Source organism: Tamandua tetradactyla, chromosome 6 (assembly GCF_023851605.1).
Source record: "Tamandua tetradactyla isolate mTamTet1 chromosome 6, mTamTet1.pri, whole genome shotgun sequence".
Taxonomy (NCBI): Eukaryota; Metazoa; Chordata; class Mammalia; order Pilosa; family Myrmecophagidae; genus Tamandua; species Tamandua tetradactyla.
Window position 1 is genome coordinate 20,592,848 of NC_135332.1, and position 22,472 is coordinate 20,615,319.

General features: G+C 36.2%; 1 protein-coding gene across 6 annotated transcripts in view; it reads left to right on the top strand.

Annotated features, from left to right (window-relative positions):
- KANSL1 (KAT8 regulatory NSL complex subunit 1) overlaps positions 1-22,472 on the top strand; it is a 217,889-nt gene that overhangs the window by 138,467 nt on the left and 56,950 nt on the right. For all 6 annotated transcript variants that reach the window (XM_077164028.1, XM_077164032.1, XM_077164033.1 and 3 more), the window contains one exon: positions 14,340-14,481. In XM_077164028.1, coding sequence (XP_077020143.1) covers positions 14,340-14,481 — 142 coding nt within the window. The remainder of the gene's footprint in view (positions 1-14,339; positions 14,482-22,472) is intronic.

The window sequence follows — 22,472 nt, forward strand, 5'->3', positions numbered from 1 at the left end:
TTCTCACCTCCAGTGTGCTAGTTAAGTAGTCTGAACTCAGTCTTATTTGGTTGCCCTTGTATGTAGTAGAATGTTTTTCTCTTGCTGCTGTCAGGATTTTCTGCTACTTTTCAGCTTTTGACAGACTGATTAGCATGTGTCTTGGGAAAGGCCTATTTGGGTTTATTTTGTTTGGAGTTCTTTGGGCTTCTTTGACTTGTACATTTATGTCCTTTATGAGGGTTGAAGTTTCCCCACATTAAATCCTCAGCTACTCTTCCTAGCCCTTTACTCCTCTTTTCTCCTTCTGGAACACCAATGATTCTCATATTTGTGTGTTTTTTGTCTGTCATTTCCCTGAGACCCAATTCAATTTTTTCATCGTTTTTGCCATTTCCTTTTTTGAGTCTTCAAAGTCCTGTCCTCTATATCACTTCTTCATTCTTCTGTCTCTTCAAATCTGGTGTTGTGTGCCTCTAGTATGTTCTTTATTTGGTCAACAGAGTCTTTAATATCTGTGATATCTGCTATTTTTCTATGTATTCTTTCAAATTCTTCTTTATGCTCTTCTGCTGTCTTCTTGATCTCCTTTATGTCATTTGTTATCCCACTTATTTTATTAAATAGAATTGTATGACTATCTTGATTAGTTGTTCCAGCATCCGTGTCTCCTGAGGTGTTTTAATTTGTTCATTAGGCAGGGCTATATCTGTGCATTTTGATATGCTTAGTGATCTTCTGTATGTGGCATATAAATATCTTGATTGATTTACTTTGGGAGTTGTTTTTTTTTTTTTCAGTGATCTAAGGCCTTGCGTTTGTGGGATGGTTGTACACAGGGAGCCAGGTACAGGGTGGGGCACTCAACGTGGTGATTTGTTTCAGGGCCAGTATAAGCCCTGGTTGGGGGTGTTACACTGATGCTTGTGAAGGTGGGTGCACCAGTCTGGGGGGGATAACACTGGTGTGCACTGCTCTAAGGCATGGGGCACTTTGTGGGCATACATAGAGCTGTGGCAGCAGGTCAGCGTTATGCCTGTGTGGATTGGGGCAGATGTGACCTGGCTGTGCAGGTCAGCACTTTGTCAGAGCTGGGAAGTGTGGCTGAGGGCCATGTGTGTGCATGGTTTTAGGACTGCTGTAATGTGTGGTTCCCAGAGCTGAGTGACATGATTGGGGGCCCACATGCATGCGTGGGCCTAGAAGTGCTGTAAACTGGCGTGCAGAGCTCAAGGAGGGCAGGATGAGACTGTGTGACACCATGGGCAGGGGCAGGGGTAGCCTGGGTATGGAGGTTAGTGCCTGCAGTCTTTATGCACTGGCAGCAGCTTGCGGGGAACAGGGAGGGGGACGTAGTGCTCAGGAGGGGTACAGGAGAGGTGGGTTGGCCTGCACTTCAGGTGGCGGTGTGGTAGAGATACGTGCACTGGAGGCTGATGGGGTGGGGGTACCTGGAGCATGGAGAATGAGATTGGGTGATCGAGTTCGGGTACATGGGGTTATGGGGTGAGTCACCAGTCACGGGGCCGTGCTGTTGAGGGTGTTGTGCCCAAGGAATGCGGCCTGACTTACTTCCTAGTCCCTGGCTCCCGTCTGTGCACTCCTGCAGTCTCTGCTTCTCCATACCAGGCTCCAATTTTCTGCCTCTCAGTTCCTTGGCCTTTTGCAACCAGGGTGCCCTGTGAGGTGCAGATGGCTATCCCAGCCCAGCTGCACTCCCAAATCACCACCTCAGTCGCCCTCCTGTCCCTTCTCTAACTTATCCGTGGAGCAGGGCTAATCTTGAGGTACCCTTTTCAGCCTTCTTCCCGGAATTCCTTGCTAGTTTGATCTTTGAGGGTTGATTAGGTTACTGAAATGTATTCCTGTGGGTTTCGTCATCATCGGTTTAAGCAGGTTCATATAATATGTGGTAGAGTAAAACCTGATTAAATAATTGTCAAACTCATATGGAAGAATGTTCAAAAATTGCCAAGAAAACTTTGGAAGAGACTATCTGATGTATACCTCATAATTCAAGATCCCAGTAATTAGTAAATGGTTTGAAAGAGCATGGAAATTAGTATGTTTTGAAGATTTTGTGTTTTATTATGTGTAAAAGGACCTGAAACATTGATAGTTTCCATTTAAATTGTGTGTGGTTGGTGTTAAGACTAGGAATCAAATACCTTGTTGGAAGTTTTCATTCAATAATACAGCTGTATTTTCCCTGGTCTGTGTAGGTTTGAACTGTGTACAGGCTATACTTTCGATTTGAAGTACCAAAATAGTTCTTTGGAGGTTGTGTTGCAGATGTTTTAATACCTCTCTGAGTCGTAAAAATGTGAAGATTGAATATACACGTGTACACATAATTTGTCAGATGACCTACAGAAAATTGAATTTATCAAACTAAAGGTAGTTTAGAGATTTTTAAAAGTTCACAAGTATGGGCTTTGTAGCAAGGATGCTATCAGCAAAATCCACAATGTGGGAGTTGGAGAAGTGACAGTCCTGGATGGGGAAATGGGGACTTGTTGACAGCCATCTTTGCAGGTAACCTAGGGTTACCTTTCTGCTTTCTGTGTTTTCCAGAACAGCTGCCCTACCTTGGGCAGTGAAGGCCAAGATGGCTCATGATATATGTTGGCACCAAATGAAAGTGGTTAGATTCAAACTAGGTTTATTTTGGTTTTTAATCTAAGGCAGGGAAAGGTTAGGATCATTGTTGTAATCTGTATCTTTCTTTCTCCCCCTTCCTCCCTTCTTCTCTCCCTCCCTTTCAACAAATATTTGGGTACCTATCATGCGCCAGGAATTGTTCAAAGCACTAGGGATATAATAGTGAACAAGTGGCTCAGCAGGCAGAGTTTTTGCCTGCCATGCCAGAGACCTGGGTTTGATTCCTGGTGCCTGCCCATGCAAAATACAAAAAGTAAAAAGCCAGGAAAAAGTATAGAAGAGACTGTATGTGTATGTTTGGGGAAGAGGAGAGGCTTCCAGTTTTTCATAGGGTAGTTAAGGAAGGTCCCATTGAGGTGACTTTTGAAGAAAAGACCTGAAGAAAATGAGGAAGTCCACCTTGGAAATAGCATGTATAGCCCTGTGAAGTAGAATGGGTAATGAGGCCAGAGAGGTAGCAAGGATGGGGTGGTAGTGGATGTTGTCTGATTATTATAAGGACTTGGTTTTTTACTCTCCAATGGTAAGCAATTTGAATGGATTTTGGGTAGATGAGTGGCTTACAAAATCTAATTTGTCCTTTTACAATAGCATTCTGTCTATTACCATCATGTTTAATGGCCTGAATGTTGTCAAAGGTGAGAGCCAGGAGACCATTTAGGTGGCTCTTGCAGTAATAAGGCAATTTGAACCAAAGTAGTGACTGAGGTAATAGGAGTGTATAATACAGTATGTTTGAGAGCGAGAAAGAGAGCGTTTAGGGTGGGGGGGGGTGGCGGTTGAAGTTAGGGATGAAATAGAGGGTTTTGGTGACAGATCCACCAGTTGAAGCAGAATTGGGATAGCATAGAGATCGGAAAGGGATAAATCAGCTCAGTTTTGAATATGTTAAGTTTGAGATGCTTCTTAGACATTCAGTTTGAGGTGTTCAGTGGGGATATGGATATAGGAATCTGTAATTCAAGGAAGGGCAAGTTCTTGACTAGAGATAGGAATTTGAACATCAGAAACAGAGGGAATACTTAAAACCTTAGGGAGTGTAGAGAAAAAAGACTTATTTGTGCAGGTGGAGTCTTAGAAAGAATGGGAGTAATCACCTGTGTTAGAGTCTGTGGGTAAGTCAAGGATAAGGACTGAGAATTGGATATTGGGTTTAGCACAGTGGAGGTAATTTGTGGCCTGAGTAGAGCTCAGAGGCTGTGTTGGAGAATTATTACATTCATTGCTCATATTGTGGTTAACAGAGCATATATAGTATGTATGTATGTATGTATGCATCATGTTAGTGGAAAAGACGATTTGAAGTACCAAAATAGTTCTTTGGAGGTTGTGTTGCAGATGTTTTAATACCTTTCTGAGTCGTAAAAATGTGAAGATTGAATATACACGTGTACACATAATTTGTCAGATGACCTACAGAAAACTGAATTTATCAAACTAAAGGTAGTTTAAAGATTTTTAAAAGTTCACAAGTGTGGGCTTTGTGACAAGAATGCAATCAGCAAAATCCACAATGTGGGAAATTGGAGAAGTGACAGTCCTGGATGGGGAAATGGGGACTTGTTGACAGCCATCTTTGCAGGTAACCTGGGGTTACCTTTCTGCTTTCTGTGTTTTCCAGAACAGCTGCACTGGACGTGTGTTTTTTGTTGTTGTTGTTTTTCTTATAGTGGAGAAAGTCTTTTTTTTTTTAATGCTAAAATAAAATTTGGGAATATGTTGGCCAAAAAAAAAGATAGCTTTGTTTCTTCCACAAATAAGTTGTGAGTGTAAAAGGAGAGGGAGAGGCTCTAATCTGTTAGAAATTTGAGGTGTATTAATCAAATGCAGTGTGTATGTCTTATTTGATCATCATTTGAGTCAACCAGCTATAGCTAATCCAGGAAAAATGACAGTAACGGAGTTATTTGACATTAAGGAGTTACTGTTTGCTTTTAAATTGTGAAGAAAATATTTTTCAGGAGTCCTTGCCTTTTAGAGATACATAATGAAATACAGCAAATTGGGGGATTGGCTTCAAAATAACCCACGGAGGATGTGAGGGTGATCCGTCTGTGACATCTGCCATCCCATTGATCACCAGAGTTGATTTGGCTAGTTAAACAGATGTCCCCTTCCTCCCTCAGTGATCCATGTACGTCTCTCACAAAACTACGCAGTCAGTGAAAAGGAGGATCGTTCTTTGATCAAAGGTTTATGAGTAACCTGCTACTTATGCTCCACTGTTAGAAACTTCAAACAGGTTTTCAGAATAACTGACAGAGGTGGGAAATGTTATAGATGAAGTAAGAGTTAATAATTATTGACATTGGCTGATGGTTACATGGTAGTTGACTGTCCTTTAGCTTTTGTAATTTTTCATTTAAAAAAATGTCTAAACTAAATGAATACGGAGAAGAATGGAATTTTTGTATCATTTCATAAAATTAATATGGACTACCTATGGGGTTCTACATGATCTGGCCTTCTCTACCTACCTGTTTCCAGTGTCAACTCCAGTGCATCCTTCCCCTTGTTCACTGAGCTCTAGCCACATAACCTATAAATATGCTGTTTCTTCCTGGGGCATACCACGATCCTCAGTATTTATTATGTCCTTTCTCCATACTACCCCTGACATCTCCCAGTCCCTGGCCAATATGCTTGTCCAAGTCCTAACTTATTCTTTGGAGCTCAGCTTAAATGTTTATACTACAGAGAAGTCTTTGCAGATCCTTCAGAGAAATCTTTGCAGATCCTCAATCTAAATCTGTCAGTTATCTTTTATCTTACTTTTTGCCTGGGTTTTTTGTTGTTGTTGTTGTTGTTGTTGTTGTTGTTTGTTAAACTGTTTGTTTGTTATTGATATCTGTCTTCTCCATTAAGCTAAATGAGCCAGAGTTCTTTTTTGTTATTATTGTATCTCTAGCACCTACAGTAATCCTTGGTAAATAGTAAGTGCTTAAATATTTGTTACGTGAGGTAGGGGAGGATAGCGAGGGAGAGTTTATGGCAGATTAAATGCTTGGTGAAAAGATCTACCTAGATATACAAATCTTTTTTAGTTTCAGAATAATCTGTTTTAAGCAATGAGACAAAAAGCTTGAGTGTTCAGCCCTGCCAAGAGTCATGTCAGGATGAATTGGCAGTTGAGAGCTGGCTCTGGTACATTAGCTTCCTATCTTACGAATCTTTCTAGAAAGCTGATGTAACCTAGTTAGAGTGACAGATACCAACTTTCCCTTAACTCATTCTCAAAATGTGGAAGTTTTGTTCCTGGGTTTTATTTTACAACTTAAATTTGAAATATTTTATATTAGACAGTTGGGTTCTTTTTTTTCCCCCTCTACCTTATTTTCTCCAGCTCTGTAAATTTTGGAAGTAATGTCTTTGAAGTTGTGGCCAACACTACAGTGTCTCTTTTAATGGACTGCTTTGGTTTTACTGTTTAGACCAGAAGTTCTTTTTTGATGAATTTGAAGCACAAGGCCCAGGAAATTCAGGATATGATAACTGAAAATGTCTCTATTTCCTAAATAAATCCAACTCCTAGCATTTTCTTCTTTCTTTCTCCTCTTCTTCTCTTCCTCTTGAATATTTGATGGTATAGAAGTGAAATCTAAGGTTGTATTTATTAAATAAATTGTTAATTTCTTATATATTGTACTTTGCAGTTAGAATTACATCCTCTTATTAATACTCACCACAACCCCATGTGGCAGATATTGCTACTGTTTTCACTGAAACAGTGAAACAGAGATTAGTTTACATGTCTGGAATCATATTTAAACAAAAGCCAGAACTTGCCTTGAACCTGTCTTCCTGCTCTTTCCCTCTTTCCACACTGTTTTTGAGCTGGGTAGTGAAGATTTGTACATACTTTTGTATGTAATCGATAATTACAGAAATTTTTTTATTCCAGTCTCAAAGTATCCCTAACTGTTGCCATAGATACTGTGATTCTGGCAACTTTTTCTGTTCTAGGGTGATAGCAATTTTGCTTACTCTGTTCTGCTGGTTTTATAAATTCTGGATGATCTACAGTTTTCAGGATTTGGTGTCTGAGACTTTTCTTGCACATATGAAAATAGCATATAACCGTTTATCAGCTAATTTATCAGTTTTTGGCTTAATATAGCACTGTGTAACTTGCTATGGACACTGATTTCACTTTTAGTTTGTTTGCATAAAAGAAAAGAACAAAGACAGGCCTGAAATCAGAATGAAAGATGATGTTCATTCAGATCTTTCTCTAGTGTATTTGTTGTTGCTTTAATGAAATTTTTAAAATTTTCCAGAAAAGAAGTATAATCCACAAGTCCTGTTCTACTGGATTTAACAAGTTTTCCAGATTGGAATAGAACTAGGTGATTTAATCAGAGGCAGCAGCACGTCAAGTGTTGACCGTACTGATTTAATTACTCACTTTTGGTATTACTTTTAGATGTCCGTTAGCTTTTGCTGTGGTTTATCTCTGATTAAAAGAAAGTATCTATCACTACTGTCTGTTACATTGAAGATAGGGTTTATAAAGTATAAAAAGTTGATATCAATAAGTTGTCCATAAAGGTTGTAGTATTCTTTTTCACTTTCTGTGTTATCAAAAATTATATTCCTTTACCTCTTATTTTAGCAGAATCAGTGGTGACTACATTACCTCTTATGATGCAATGGCAAATACTAATAGTACCTTAATCCAGTATATAATTTCTCACTTATATTAAAATAGGAGCATGAATTCTCACATTTAAGAGAGGTTAAATCTTCCATAGAAGTCCCTGTTTTGATCTGTTTGTCATCTCATGAAACATTTCCATAAACTATACCATTTAATATTATTTTAAAGAACAGAAGATAAAAACTATTCCTGTTTCGCTTGTCACATTATGAATGTAAGGTGAACTCTAAATTTTTGAGGAAAAGTAACTTTTTCCTATATAGTTCAGTGTTGTTTATAAATAGCTTTAAGGAACATTATTTTTGGTTTATGCAAATACATTATTCGACATTTTTGGACCTAGTAGAACATCTGAATATGTGGTGATGTACTACCATCCCTACAAAAAAATCTATTATATTACAAATTTGCGTTAAAACGTTAATCAGGCAGCCCATGGTGGCTCAGCAGGCAGTAATGCTTGCCTGCCATGCCAGAGGACCTGGGTTCGATTTCCGGTGCCTGCCCATGTAATAAAAAAAAAACGTTAATCTACTTGTACAATCAAATATTGGTATTGTATTTTACTGCATTTCGGTAACCAGAAAGCAGGTCATACTGAAAACTTTAATGAAGTCATACAGCATAGGCAAAGGAAATTTTACTCTAAAGGATATTTGCTAATAGTTTATAAAAGCAAATAGCAAATACAACTTTAGATGAATTCCTATTCAGTACATTTTGACATATTTTGGTAAAAACTGGGATAAAGCATACAGCAGAATAATAAATTGGAATATATTCTGGTGTCCTGCTCAGACAAAGCAAGCAACAGGAAAAAGTTGAATGAATTCTAATGTAAACACTGATTTTAATAAATATCCCAACCAAGTGACTAATAGAGATATTTTTAATAGTATTATAAAGATTTTAGATTGTATTATTAAACCTAGAAAATTTCCACCTCCCAAAATCTGAAGACTTGTCAGATTTTGCTCTATCATTTGCTATAATCCAAATCTTTCTCTTCGTCATTGATAATGACTACATTGTAAATCAGATCATTATTATATTTAAAGTATCACTCTGTAACCCTAAGTCCTTTGTCTTTTTTGAAAGTCTAGGCAATATTAAGTGTGACCCTAATGTTAAATCAGTGTCTTCTGCTCTTTTTTGAGCCATAAGATAATAGAGTAATAAATTCTCATTTTGAATATTAGGGGGAAAACCCAGCTGTACTTCTGATAAACTGAGTTTCTATGACCTATTGTTTTTGTTAAGAAAAGAACATAAGATATTGAAGCTTTTTTCCTTGCTGTAATGTTTTGTGATGTTCTGTCACTGGGGTATGGTATCATCTTCACAGTACACCTCAGACTTGTTAACCACACACCTCACCTTTGCCAAGAGCTTTAGCATTATGCCCATATTGCTGGTGTTCCAAACTATCACTTTGGATACATTTTTAAATGTTTCTCTTGGGTTGGAGATTTCCATTTTTCATTACAGATAATCAGAGCTCTAAAAACATTAAGGAATAAAACACTGTGACAGCTTTCTACTGGAAATCACTTCCAGTTCTAAGCTGCCATATGACAAATGTATTTGTACAATGAAACCTGTTCTTAAGTTGGGAATTACTAGTATTCCCATGGTACTGATTTTCTTTAATTACTTCATTAGCCACATACATTAATAATTATCAGGAAGCTTGGTTTGGGGATAGGTAATTAGGAAAATACCTATATAGCAGTCCCCATTACTTGCTTTTATTTTTATATTTATTGTGGTAAAATATACATAAAATGATCATTTAACCATTTTTAAGTATACAGTTTTGTGATATTAAATACATTGACAATTTTTTGTAACCTTCACCATGAAGTTTTCACCATCCCCAAAAGAAACTTGTGCCCATTAAACAGTAACTCTTCACACACTCACCCAACCGTTGTTCTGCTTTCTATCTTTGTGGATTTGCTCAAGTATTTGTTATAAGAAAAAGCGTACAATATTTTTCCTTTTGTTTCTGGTTTATTTCACCCAGTATGATGTCTTCAGGTGTCAAGCATGTAGTGGCAGGTAGCAGAACTACATTCGTTTTTAAGGCTAAGTGATATTGCATTTTTTATGTATATACTGTATTTTGTTTATCTGTTCATGTGTTGATGGACACTTTGGTTGCTTCTACCTTTTGGCTATTATGAATAATGCTGCTATTATTCACATTGGTATACAGTTATCTGTTCGAGTTCCTGTTCTCATTTCTTTGGCAGTAGTAACCTAGAAGTGGGATTGTTATGTAGTAAATCTATGTTTAACTTTCTGAGGAACTGCATATTTTACATTCCCACTAACAAAGTACAGGGGTTCCTATTTCTCTGCATCTTCGCCAATATATATTATTATTTTTTTTTAAATAGCCATCCTAGTAGATGTGAAGTATTTATTGTAGTTTTTTTAAGTTTTTTATTGTAGTAACAAATATACAACTCAAAATTTCCCTTACTAACGTCTTTCAAGCATACAATTTAGTAGTAATAATCACACTCATTCCCAATATTGTGCTGCCTACCACTGATAACCATTACCCCAGCTGTTTTCATCACCTCAAACTTAAACTTTATAGCCATTCATTAATAACTCTTTTCCTCCCCCACCCACCTGGCCCCTGGAACTCTGTAAGCTATTTCTTTATGAAATTGCTTCTTTTAGGTATTGCATTACACGTAAGTGAGAGCATGCAGTATTGGTCTTTTATTCTGGCTTATTTCACTCAATATGATGTTTTCAAGGTTCATCTAGGTTGTAGAATGCATCAGAACTTCATTTCTTCTTATGGTAGAATAATACTCTATTGTATGCACATTTTATTTATTCATTCATCTGATTGTAGGCACTTGGGTTATTTCTACCTTTAGACTATTGTGAATAATACTGCTTAAATATTGGTGTACAATATCTGTTTGAGCCCCTACTTTTGGGTATATACCAAAAAGTGGCATCACTGGGTTATATGATAATTTTGTTTTTGTCTTTCTGGAGACGTGCCAAAATAATTTCTGCAGTGGCACCGTTTTCAATGCCACCAGCAACGTAAAGGGTTCCTATTTCTCTATATCCTCACCGATACTTATTTTCTTTCTCTTTTTTTTCAATAATAATCATCCTAGTGGGTGTCAAGTGGTATCTCATTGTAGTTTTGATTTGCATTTCCCTGATGACTACTGATGTTGGACATCTTTTCTTGTGCTTATTGACCATTTTATATCTTCTTTGGAGAGATGTCTGTTCATATCCTTTGCCCATTTTTAAATGGGATTCTTTTTGTTTTTGTTGTCAAGTTTGTAGGAGTTCTTTTTTTTTTTTTTCTTTTTTTTTTTTTTTTTACATGGGCAGGCACTGGGAATCAAACCCGGGTCCTCTGGCATGGCAGGCGAGCATTCTGGCCTGCTGAGCCACCGTGGCCCGCCCTATAGGAGTTCTTTATATATTCTAGTTATTAAATTCTTGTCAGGTATATGATTTCCAAATATGTTCTCCCATTCTGTGGATTGTCTTTTTACTTTCTTGATAATGTCCTTTCTCAGAAGTTCTTAGTTTTGATGAAGTGCTATTTTAATTATTTTTTTATTGCACCCACGTTTGGTGTAAAATCTAAGAATTTATCGACCAAAGAAAGTCTCATAGATATTTTCATGGAAGTTTTGTAGTATTATTAGTTCTAATATTTTGGTCTTTCTTCGACTTTGAATTCGTTTTTGTGTATGGTGAGAGAAGTCCAAATTCTTTATTCTACACGTGGGCATCCTTGTTCTGTTCCTGATCTTAGGGGGGAAACTTTTTTTTGTTTTCACTATTGAATATATTGTTTGCCATGGATTTTTTCATGAATACCTTTTATTATTTTGAGAAAGTTCCCGTCTATTCCTGGTTTTCTAAATGTTTTTATCATGAAAGGATGTTGAATTGCCAAATGCCTTTTCTACGTCAGTTGCCACGATGAAGTGTTTTTTTCCCCTTCATTCTTTGAATATGGTATGTTGTATCTATCTATCTATTTTTATTTTTTTAAGTGTTGAATTATCCTTGCATTCCTGGGGTAAATCTCACTTGATCACGGTCTATAACCCTTTATACTATCAGATTTGGGTTGGCCAGTATTTTGTTGAGGATTTTTGCGTCCATATTCATAAGGGACATTAATCTGCCATTTTCTTTTATTTTACTGCCTTTTTCTGACTTTGGTATCAGGGTAATGCTGGCCTTATAGACTTTACAAGACTGTGTAAGTAGAAAAAGTATTCTCTTCTGTCTTGCTCGCTTTTTTTCTTTTTGGAGAAATTTGAGAAGGATTGGTATTAATTCTCCTTAAATCTTTCTTGCCAAGTTAGAGTACTTGGTGTCTTTGAAACACTGTTATGAGGCTTAAGATCTAATTTAAGTTCAGCATCATTGGGAGAGAGTGTCAGCATTCTTTGTTCACCAGTGTTGACTAAGGCGGAAATGCTGTAAATTTGTCCTTGGTTATAGAAATTATCTTCCCCTTGCTAAGGTTTTCGTAACTAAGGTTTTACTTTGGATGGCAGATGTGTCATTAAAAACATATTTATCTAAATAAATGGATGATGCTGTTAATATTACTTCTTAATCACAGTTCAACTTCAAATTGCTGTCCCTTACAGTATTTGGCTCTCCTTATATTGTTTCATTGAAGATATGGAATTTGAAAAGAAGTGAAGGAGCTGTATGATTCCTTAAATATAGGAGGGACAGGGGAAAAAGGGGAAAAAAAGGTTTATGGGGAGTTTATTTAGGGTAGGTAGTATGATTGACTGATGTTAGGACTGTTAGTTAAGGAGGCTTTTGAAGTAGACCATTGGTAAAGGCAGGAACCTGGCTATGGTGGTAGCTCTCGAAATGAAAAGAATGTGTAAAACCAAGAAATTTTACGGAATAGGAAGACAGTGCGCCTTGAAGGGTATTTGAAGTAGAGAGCCAGACATGAGTGTTAACAAGCTTCACCTTTTCTTAGAAAAGGAGAAAATTTTTATAGTTCAGGAATGATCCCTAGGTTACACTTGACCTTTTGAAGTTCCGTCAAGAAGTCTAGAAGTAGAGGGGTGCATGGATAGTTCAGTGGTAGAATTCTCACCTGCCATGTGGGAGACCTGGGTTCCACTCCCGGCCCATCCATCCCTCCTCACCACCACCCCCAAAAAAACATGAACAAAATTCCCTATGGTATAGATCACACTATCTATCAGTGTGTATGTGTGTGTATGTATGTATAGATATAGAAGTACATGTATGTAGGAAACACATTTTTTTAAAAAGACTAGAAGTAGAACTGTAGTTGACATTAAAGCAGATAACTACTTAAAAGAAAAAGTATCTTTATGTCTTATACTGGTTGCCTCAACATTGGAAAACTATAAAATGTCCCTTGTTTCTGAAAGAAGGGAAATAATTAGTTAATACTTTATCACAAGGGTTGTGTAGATTGGCTAACCTTTGGACCATAGAAAAGTTAGTAAAATAAACATCGTTGCCCTTGGTCTTAGTTATTATGGTATGATTACGTATTTACTCGTTTTTAAACCTACTGTGGTTAGATTTGTGTTACTGGTAGCATTAAGAGGCATGTTGGGCCGCGGTGGCTCAGCGGGCAAAGTGCTTGCCTGCCGTGCCGGAGGACCCCGGTTCGATTCCCGGCCCCAGCCCATGTAAAAACCAAACAAACAAACAAAATATAATAAAAACAAGAAAATGTTTAAAAATGTTTCCCTTTCTTCCTCCCTTCCTTCCTTCCATCTTTCCTTCCTTAAAAAAAAAAAAAAAAAAAAAGAGGCATGTTGTCTTTTATTATTGACTTTATGTTGTATGTCACCCTTTTGCCAAACTATGTTAAAGGTCACTTTAAGACGCTCTAAATTTTGAACAGTATGTACAGCCTGTTTGGAAGTGAGGCTCAAAGTAATGTGACTGCAGTTTCAATCCTAAAAAGAATTTTGTGGTAGTTTATGAAATTGTTTGATTACAGAATATGAAGGACATCATGTACCGCCTTATAATGTTGCAATATTTCCACCAGATTTTTTTCTTTTTTTAAAGAGAAGTCAAATGTTGTAGAGCTAAAATCCATTTCTCTGTTCCTTCTCATTGCTAATGAGGATCCTGGTCCTTTATTTGTTGTATATCAGTTCTATGCATATTTTTATCTGCTTATGTAACAGTTCTTATTGTTTAATTCATTCTTTACTTTTCATATAGAATTTTCAATTCAACATTGTTATAATTTAGCCATGTTGATTCATATAATTCCAATTAATTTTTTTTATTGTTCTGGAACTCCATTAAAAGAAAAAAACATTTAATTATAAGTCTTTATTAAATCCATGTCTATATTAAGAGTAAGTAAATAGATAGACCTATTTCTAAATAAATTTAAATTCCCTACTTTAGCAGAATTAGATTGTAACTAATTTTTAGCTATTGCAAACTCTGCTGCATAAACCTGTTTCCTCAGGCTTATGTGCAGCTTGTGTTCTCAGAAATAGAATTTCATGATGGTTGGTATGCTTATGTGATTTTCCTGTTAGATTGCCTTTTCTTACTTATTTGTAAGAGTTCTATTGTATATTCTGATATTCAGTCGTTTGTTGTATCTCACAGATATCTTTTAGCAATCAGTAGATTGATTGCCTTTAACTTTGCATGTTAGATTTTTTTTTATTAAATTTTGAAAATTAGGTTATATTTTTTGCATTTTATTTATGAAATAGTTCCCTGCTCTGAAGTTCCAAACATAATTCTTCTGTGTTTTAAGTTTGGTTTTCTAGAAATGTGAAAAGCCAAAATTATAGAATTATGACGTGTGAATTAGTGAGCTAATTTTACTTTCTCCACATCATTTCAGTGCCATTTGCAAGTTTGGTGTTTTTCTTGGTACCACAGTTATTCTATATAGGGGCATTTGAAAATTTAACACTTTTTCCCACCCTCCCCCCACTTTGTATGTTACTGGCTGCTCTTGGATTTCATTCCGTTTATTTTCTTTTAGGAGGCGCCGGTCTGAATGGAGATGGGCTGCAGACCGAGCAGCTATTGTCAGCCGCTGGAATTGGCTTCAGGCTCATGTTTCTGACTTGGAATATCGAATTCGGCAGCAAACAGATATTTACAAACAGATTCGTGCTAATAAGGTAAGGCATAAGTGTCTGGTATTTTTCAACCCAGCTAAAACCCACCATTATCCCTTTCATTTCATTCCCTCCATCCCTTCAAAGACTATATTAACTATGTCAAGGAGAGTGGTTTAATACGATCTGATAAAGTGATTTAATTTGTTTAGGCCCTCATGTTTCTGAGTATAGTGCAGAAAACAGAATATAATGTTAAATTAGACATGTGGTTAGAACAAAACCTAGATTGAATATCTAGGCTGATAAGAAAGCATAAGAAAGAGAGACTGATGTATGCCATTAGCTATAAATAACTGTCATGCTTTCATCTTTATGGAAAAATTGGTAGTGACCATTGAAAATTATAATCTTTTTGCAGATTTGCTTAGATGGGTTCCTGTTCTACTGCTAAGCTTTCCTTGCTTTCTTGAGGAAAGTAGGGTTTTTCCTAAAAGATTATTCACATAAAATTAGACATTGGTGATTAGGATTTTTATTTTCCTATGTTCTTTAATCTATAGAGGACTGATTCTTACTAGGTAACTTTTATGTTTAATGGTGATATAATGTATAGTTTTTCTTATTGAAAATTCATCTTAGAAAAAGTCCTGTTCTCAGTTTGGGTTTGACTCAGGAAGAAATACCCATGGAAAAGAGTGTCTAGTATGTACCAGACACTGTTCTCTTTAGTGGAATCATATTGGTGAACAAAAATCCTGCCTTTATGGAGCTGACATTCTGATGAGGCAGTTTTGTGCTTGAACTCCATTATCAGTACTTGAGTCTAAATGAAATGAAGATTCTGCTGTCCCCACAATTGGGTCACAGCACTTGCGTATGTGTGTGCTTTGAGAAAATTACAATATTGTGAACAGTGTTCATCAAATTAACTTGTCTGTAAATTAAAGGGAGACCAGTTGATAAGATGAACAGGATGACAGGAGTTTAAAATAAATGTGCTGTAGCCTCCTGTATTTAATCACTTAGCTTTTAGTCCAGAAATTCCACTGGAAAGTACTTGAAGCTTTTTTTCCAAAATGGATTTATATATAAATCTCTTAAAGTTCAGTAGAGCATTTTATAATTGAGGGCAAAGTTCAGAGAGCTTACTTCCACCTCCCCATCCCCTACCTCAATAGAGCTAGGTAAGGGAAACAAATTAAATTCTGACTAACTTGTTAAAAAAAAAAAAAGTAGCTGGAGCAATGAGGGATTAGAACCTAAAACCAATATTTTGGTGAATATTAAAATTAAATATTTTGGTGAATATTAAAATTCACCATTAAAACCAGTGGTGAATATTTTGCTCTCCTTAGTTCTTCACAAAGGAAATTTTAAGTGTGATTTGTAGAGTCTAAGCTAAAATGGTGTCTTAAAGTAGTTAGGAGGTATCTGAATATGCCTATCCTAAGGAGAAAAACAGTCTTGCTTTGTTGTGGACACCTCTTCAATAACTGGTTCCAGATTTTTACAGCCAATAGTTAAGTGGGAATTTCTATATTTGAGAAGTAGAGTTTCTTAGTAACAACTGAGATTAGTATAATGGTAGTCATGCTTGTTGCTTCATCTGTTATTTGTATATTCATACATATATGTATGTGAATTTATATATGCATTATATATTATTTGGTTCCCCCATTGTAAAACTCCATATAACTCATAGAATGTGAGCTATTATTGACTATAAGATGCATCATTATTTTATGTGCTATTAAGAAATTATTTCAATTAAATTAGGACTTGTAAGATGTACTATGATTTGAGAGATGTTGAGATGTGAAAAATATGTATCTCGAATTGATTAAATACTACGTAACAATACATACAAGTAAAATCCACCCAAACTCAAAGTTAACCTTATACTATGGACATTTTGGCATATTTTCTTCCTCTATTTTTTGAAATACATAAATAATTTGTTTAAACATAATCGTAATACATGTGCAACATGAACATTTCCTAAACCTAATTTTGGGGAAAGCATTATTTTATTGCCTGCATTCTTTTTATTGTTCTTTGTTGTTGATTATTTAAATTAGACTGTTTATTAAAATTATATTATAAATCATACTATGATAAACATATTTACCAGAATCAAAGGCGTGAATGTTTTTATCTTCTTGACACATATTTTAGAAAAATATTTTGGCAATACTCTGTCAGTTTATAGTTTCATTAGCTGTGTGTGAGAAGAAGCTCTTCAGTTTAGGCTTCTGCTTTATTCTTGAGATCATCGCTCAGCAGTAATGACAGAGAATTTTTGGAAACTTCAAAAAACCTTAGATATTTCTGAATCTCTGGAAAGTGGTTATTCTGAAGTTTTGTGTACATATTGATAATCCACGTGTTTTATCATTCAGGGCATATATATTAGAGAAACACCAAACTTGGGCTTTGCTACCAGGCATATATACCAAAGCTATGTGTGAACCTGCAAAAGAAAGTCACTTAACATTTTTGGGCCTTGGTTTCTTGATCTCTAAAATGAGGCATTCTAGATACCTTTTGAGATGAATTTTCATTGTCTTCAGTTTGAATCTTCTGTTATCAAGTTCTGAAGAATAAAACAAGAATGATAGTCCCAATGAGTAATACATCAAGAAAATTCAGAATTTTATTAAGTAATTATGTTGATACAATGTCTTTTCTATAAACAAACCATGAAATTTCCTCCCAGAGATATATCAATATGCATTCTCTAAGTCTTTAAGCACTTACTATGTGCTGGGCAGTGTTCAGCTTTTTACTGTTATTTCCAGTTTCAAAGGTAAGCAAATGGAAAGGTCAGAGAGTTCAAGACTCTGTTCATGGTCATATGTCCAAGGAAATGCAAGTGAGATACTCATGTCTAACTACAGAGCTGTTGCTCAAGTTTGTAGTTGCTTTAAATGTTTGGTGACTTTTTGAGTTACTAATATGGAAAGTGTTTTTTCTCCCTGTGATGCAGTAGATTGTTATTCTCATTTTCTACCCTGTTCCACATTTGCCAGGGATACCTGGTATTCTAGTTTGCTAGCTGCCAGAATGCAATATACCAGAACCAGAATGGCTTTTAAAAGGGGGACTTTATTAAGTTGCAAGTTTACAGTTTAAGGCCAAGAAAACGTCCCAATTAAAGCAAGTCTATAAAAATGTCCAAACTAAGGCACCAACAAGAGAGTACCTTCACTCAAGAAAGGCCAGTGAAGTTCAGAGTTTCTCTCTCACCTGGAAAGTCAGTGGCAGACATTGCGATGTCTGCTAACTTTTTCTCCAGGCTTCTAGCTTCTTGAAGCTCCCGCGGGAAAGTATTCCTTCTTCATCTCCAAAGGTTTCTGACTGCGTGGGCTCAGTGATTCTCGTAACTCTAAAAAGGGTCTCTCTCTAAAATGTTTCTTCTGTTAAAGGATTCTAGTAAATTAACGAAGGCCCACTTGGAATGGGTGGAGTCACATCTCCCTCTATTCAAAACTTTAATACCCACAATTGGGTGGCAAGCCACATCTCTGTGGAAGTAATCTAATCAAGCTTCTGACACACACAGTACTGAATAGGGTTTAAAAGAAAGGTTGTTCCCGCAAGACTGGATCAGGATTAAAACATGGCTTTTCTAGGGCACGTAATCCTTTCTAACCAGCACTCCTGGGTTTTTCATGATTGAGTCTAGGTTTCATGATCAATGGTAGAGTTATGATTTTTCTTTGAATTTGAGCAGCAGAAGCACAGAACACGTTTATCTTCAGATGTGATGAAAGCAGTTGAAGCTCCCATCTTAAAAGGTTTGCAAGGCATTTTGGACTTTATCGTGTCCAAGTAGCCCAGGGTGGTTCTTGTGGAACCGGTTTGCACTGGGGGTCAAAATGGTTTATTTTAAGATGGTTTGGGAAAGCTGAGAATAACAGTGAGTAAATATGTGAAATTGCATCTTACCTCTATATTTCAAATTAAGAGATGGTGTTTTATAATCTTGTACTTTTACTACAAAAATTATCTGAAATATCAACCCAAGTAATACAACTTGAAAATGTCATTTTTTGCTTGCTTGCTTTTGCTCTGTTTTTTAATGAAGCTCATAGGACAGCTTTGTGTTTCCACAGAGGGAAAATTTATTAGGGATATAATAAGACTGCATGCAACTGTGACCCATCCCAACTCCTTTGGTTTTCATGCAAAGCAGAAGCTTACCTCAGCCTCATGAGAGATTTCCAGGCCTGGGTAAACAGGATCCTGGTTCTGCCTTGGGGGTCAGGTAAAGAAATGGGGCTCCCCAAACTTTTTATTTTGGCTTCGCCAATTGCTGGCTATTATGGAGTACCAAAGCCTTGAGGTTATGGCTACTCGGGGCTGATGCCACAGCCGTGCAGCATTAACCACTTAAGATACCCAGTTTTGGGGCCTTCATAACAGATGGTACATGGAACTTTCTGAAATTTTCTTAGCTAATAATAACCTTTCCTTTCATGATTATTAAGCTGGATTAAACTTTTTCTCCAAATAAATTTTACTGCCGAATAAAACAAACTGTGTACAGAAATGGGCATAAAACATAAATGTACAGTTTAGTAATTCTAGCTCAAAATATATTGATATTTGGGAAAATTTTAAGTGATCATGTAGACCTCCTCTGTAATTCATCACTTCCATGAGCTTCTTTAAAGTTAGTCTCTACCACTTTCCTGCATTTGTCACCTTTTCTAAACTTAAGTTATAGCACTGTTATAATACATTGCTACTTGTCTGTCTAGCAGTAGAGGAAGATAAATTCCTTATGGGTGAAATCTGTTTTATTATCTTACTCTTAGAATTTCACATTGCTCAGTACATAGTAGACACTCAATGAGTGTTAACTTGAATGAATTAATTTTAGCTATTTGGTTACTTTCTATTTGCTCATTCTCTTTTTAGCTACTGTCATCCTTTTTGAAATGAGATATAAATTAAAGATTTAGTGTTTGGTTTTGTGTCTTATAGTAAACTTATATTGGATGGGCAGGCAGGGAGCAATTTATAGATGAATGTTAACTGCATCAACATAGCATTTTAATTTGCAAAAAAAATGGATTTGATTAAAATTAATGCACATTGAAAAGACCTCTGAAAAGATTAATGGGACCTCTGGTCTAATTGCAGAGGCAGAATCCTTGAGTGCGTTTTTAACTCCCTTCTCTCACACCCTGCAGTAGTATATGTGCATAGTCATTTGATTCTGTCTTCAAATATATGTCCAGAATTCAAACATTTTGGTTCAAGCAGCTGTTCTTTCTGCTTCTGCAATATCCCTCTACCAGTCTTCATGTCTACCCAATAGCTGGAGTGATCCCTTTAAGCCAAACCTCAAATCATTTCTACTTATGCTTGAAACTCTCCAATGACTCTCTATCCAAGCATAAAGTTAATGTGCTCACAATGCATTACAAGGCCCTGCAGGGTGTCTTCCCACTTTACTTTGGCTTTTAGCTCCCGGTGACCGCCCCACCCCCACCCCCACCCCCTGCATTCATTTTTCTTCAGCTTTGTCAGTTTTATTATGCTTCATCAAATCATCAGGCCTGCTTTAACCTTAAAACTTTTGCCTTGGTTCTTCCCCCAGATATCCCCCAGGTTTCAAATTTTTGCTCAAATGCCAACATCCCAGTGCAGTTTATACCAACTGCCCAGAATGCTTACCCCCACTTCTTAATCCTTTCATTTTTCTTTTTTTTTATTTAGCATTTATCACCTTCGAATGTATTATTTAATACAATTTACTTACTCATACTATTTGTCTCTCCTTCAATATCAAAAAGTAAATAAGCACCTTGAGGAATGGCCTTACCCCCCCCCCCCTTTTTTTTGGTATCTCTGGTACCTAAAAAAATGTTGTTAAATAGATAAATGATTAATAGAGTATTTGAATGAACCAAAGAAAGAACAAAGTAGTAGTTAAACCCAGCTTTTAACCTGAGTTCTCCTGTGAATTGACCTGTTGACGCAACCTTGGACTCACATCTCTTCTGGATCTGAAAAATGAGGAGGAATAGAATAGTCCCTACGAGCTCTTCTAATCTTTTTTCAAGGTGTCTTGGTAGTATTTCTGAGAGATATTTTGAGAAATTATACCCTTCTGAAGTTCTTCCCTTTGGAATAATTGGTTGTTGTGTTTTAACTTTCCTACCTACCTAAAAAAAAAAGTGAATAATTTTATAACTACTAATAATTAGATTTATTTAGGTGCCTGCCTGTAATTAATGTTGTAAACTTAATATTTCTCTGTTCAGGAGAAAATACTGTAAACACAAAACAACAAAAATTTGTTATGCATTTCTTTTCTTGGTGTACAACCGCTACTGGGTATGTGGAATTGAAATATATTTGTATATGTCCAAGTCATCAAAGAGCTTAGCATTAGTTAACATTTAAATAATAAAGTGAGGCAACAATAAATGAAATAATTTGGCCTGTAGTTCTGCTTGGACATGACATTTAAATACAGAGAATGTAAAATAAAATCACCATGCTTTGAGAAGTCGAGCAAGCAGTATGGAATAAAGCAACTTAGAGGTTCAGTTAACCCAGGAACATTTCTTAAGGAGGACTTGGAATTTGGACTTGAAAAGTTCTTTTGAAGAATGAGTAATAATCCAGACTGATAACGTATATGAAAAGGTCAGAATCAGTACAAACAAAGACATAGAAACAGGCAGTATTGTAACATTTAATTAAGTTTATTTACCTTCTATTTTATAATAATCCCCAACTCCCAATAGCAACTGACATGTACATTTAAACATTTGTCTAGGAAATGATGAGATTCGTAAAACTGTTACAGGGAATATCTGGGGGAAGTACTTAGAAATAGATTAATAAAGTAGGGGCAGATTAAGGGAAACTTTGAATACCAAGATGAGTTTGAGCTTGTTTTAGTTAGGAAATGGGTAGGTGATTTGGGCTCTTAAGCAAGAAAGATCTGTTTAATGCAATATTTTGAGAAGGCAGTAGTGTGTAAGCTAGCTGTCTTTTGCAAACCATTTTTACTTGGAAAGAGTAAAAATTGTAGCTATATCTTACGCCTGAAATATTTTGAAGCAGAAGTTCTTTTAACCAGAGAAATCTCATTTTGATGCCTGGGGTAATATTTTATGCTAATTATTAGTACATGACCTTTGCCTCTTCTCTGATTTCATTTTTACATAAACTATGCATAGTCTTACTCCAGAATGGGTAGATGTTTTCTCTTGCTTTTAGAAAGAAGAGGTATATTTCCTTTTGTTTCTTGTTTTTTATTGAGGTAAAATACCATGTTCCTAAATACCTTTTTTCATAGTAAGCTAACTTCTCTCTTTACCAGGCTGGGCCCATGCCTACAATAGAGAGGATTTATGGGGTTGATTTTATTTTCTTTTTGTATTTTTTCGTATTTCCGGGGTGAATGTGAGATCTGAATTTGAAATAGTCTCTCAGGAACGTAATCTAGAGCAGTATTTATGCTTATGAGGAACAGGTGCCATTGGAGTGGTTTTTAAAAAACTTCTTGGTTTCTAACATTGCAGGGACTTTTCCACCCAGTTTTTTTGTTTGCTCATATAGTTGGTTTAGCTCATCATTTGCAATAGTAGCACGCTCAGTTTGGTAATCCTTAAGCAACATTTGTGATTAAGTTAACTTGAAAAACTGCATTGCTGCTGTTAATCCAGTAAAGTCTAGTTGATAATAAAATATTAAAATACAATAATCTCATAAAGATACCAGATCTGGAGGGTCAAAATGAAAGATGCTAAATGGCTGACAAGCCATGTGGGTCAAAGCATTCAAGTGAAAAGTGCTATGTTTCTATATATATTATTAACTGTGCAGAGGGGAAACTTGGCTCTGCATCTCATGCCTTGCTGAATAACCATGGCTGCTACTAGACCATGGTAAGGAAAGGAAAGCTACTGCTGGTGTAGTTTCTGAAAGGTAGGGTAAGGAAAAAGGCCTCTTGTAAACCAGTCCCTTCCTATACTGCCCTTAGCCCTTTTGAGATCAATTTCCAAAGTTAAATTCACAATTTATAC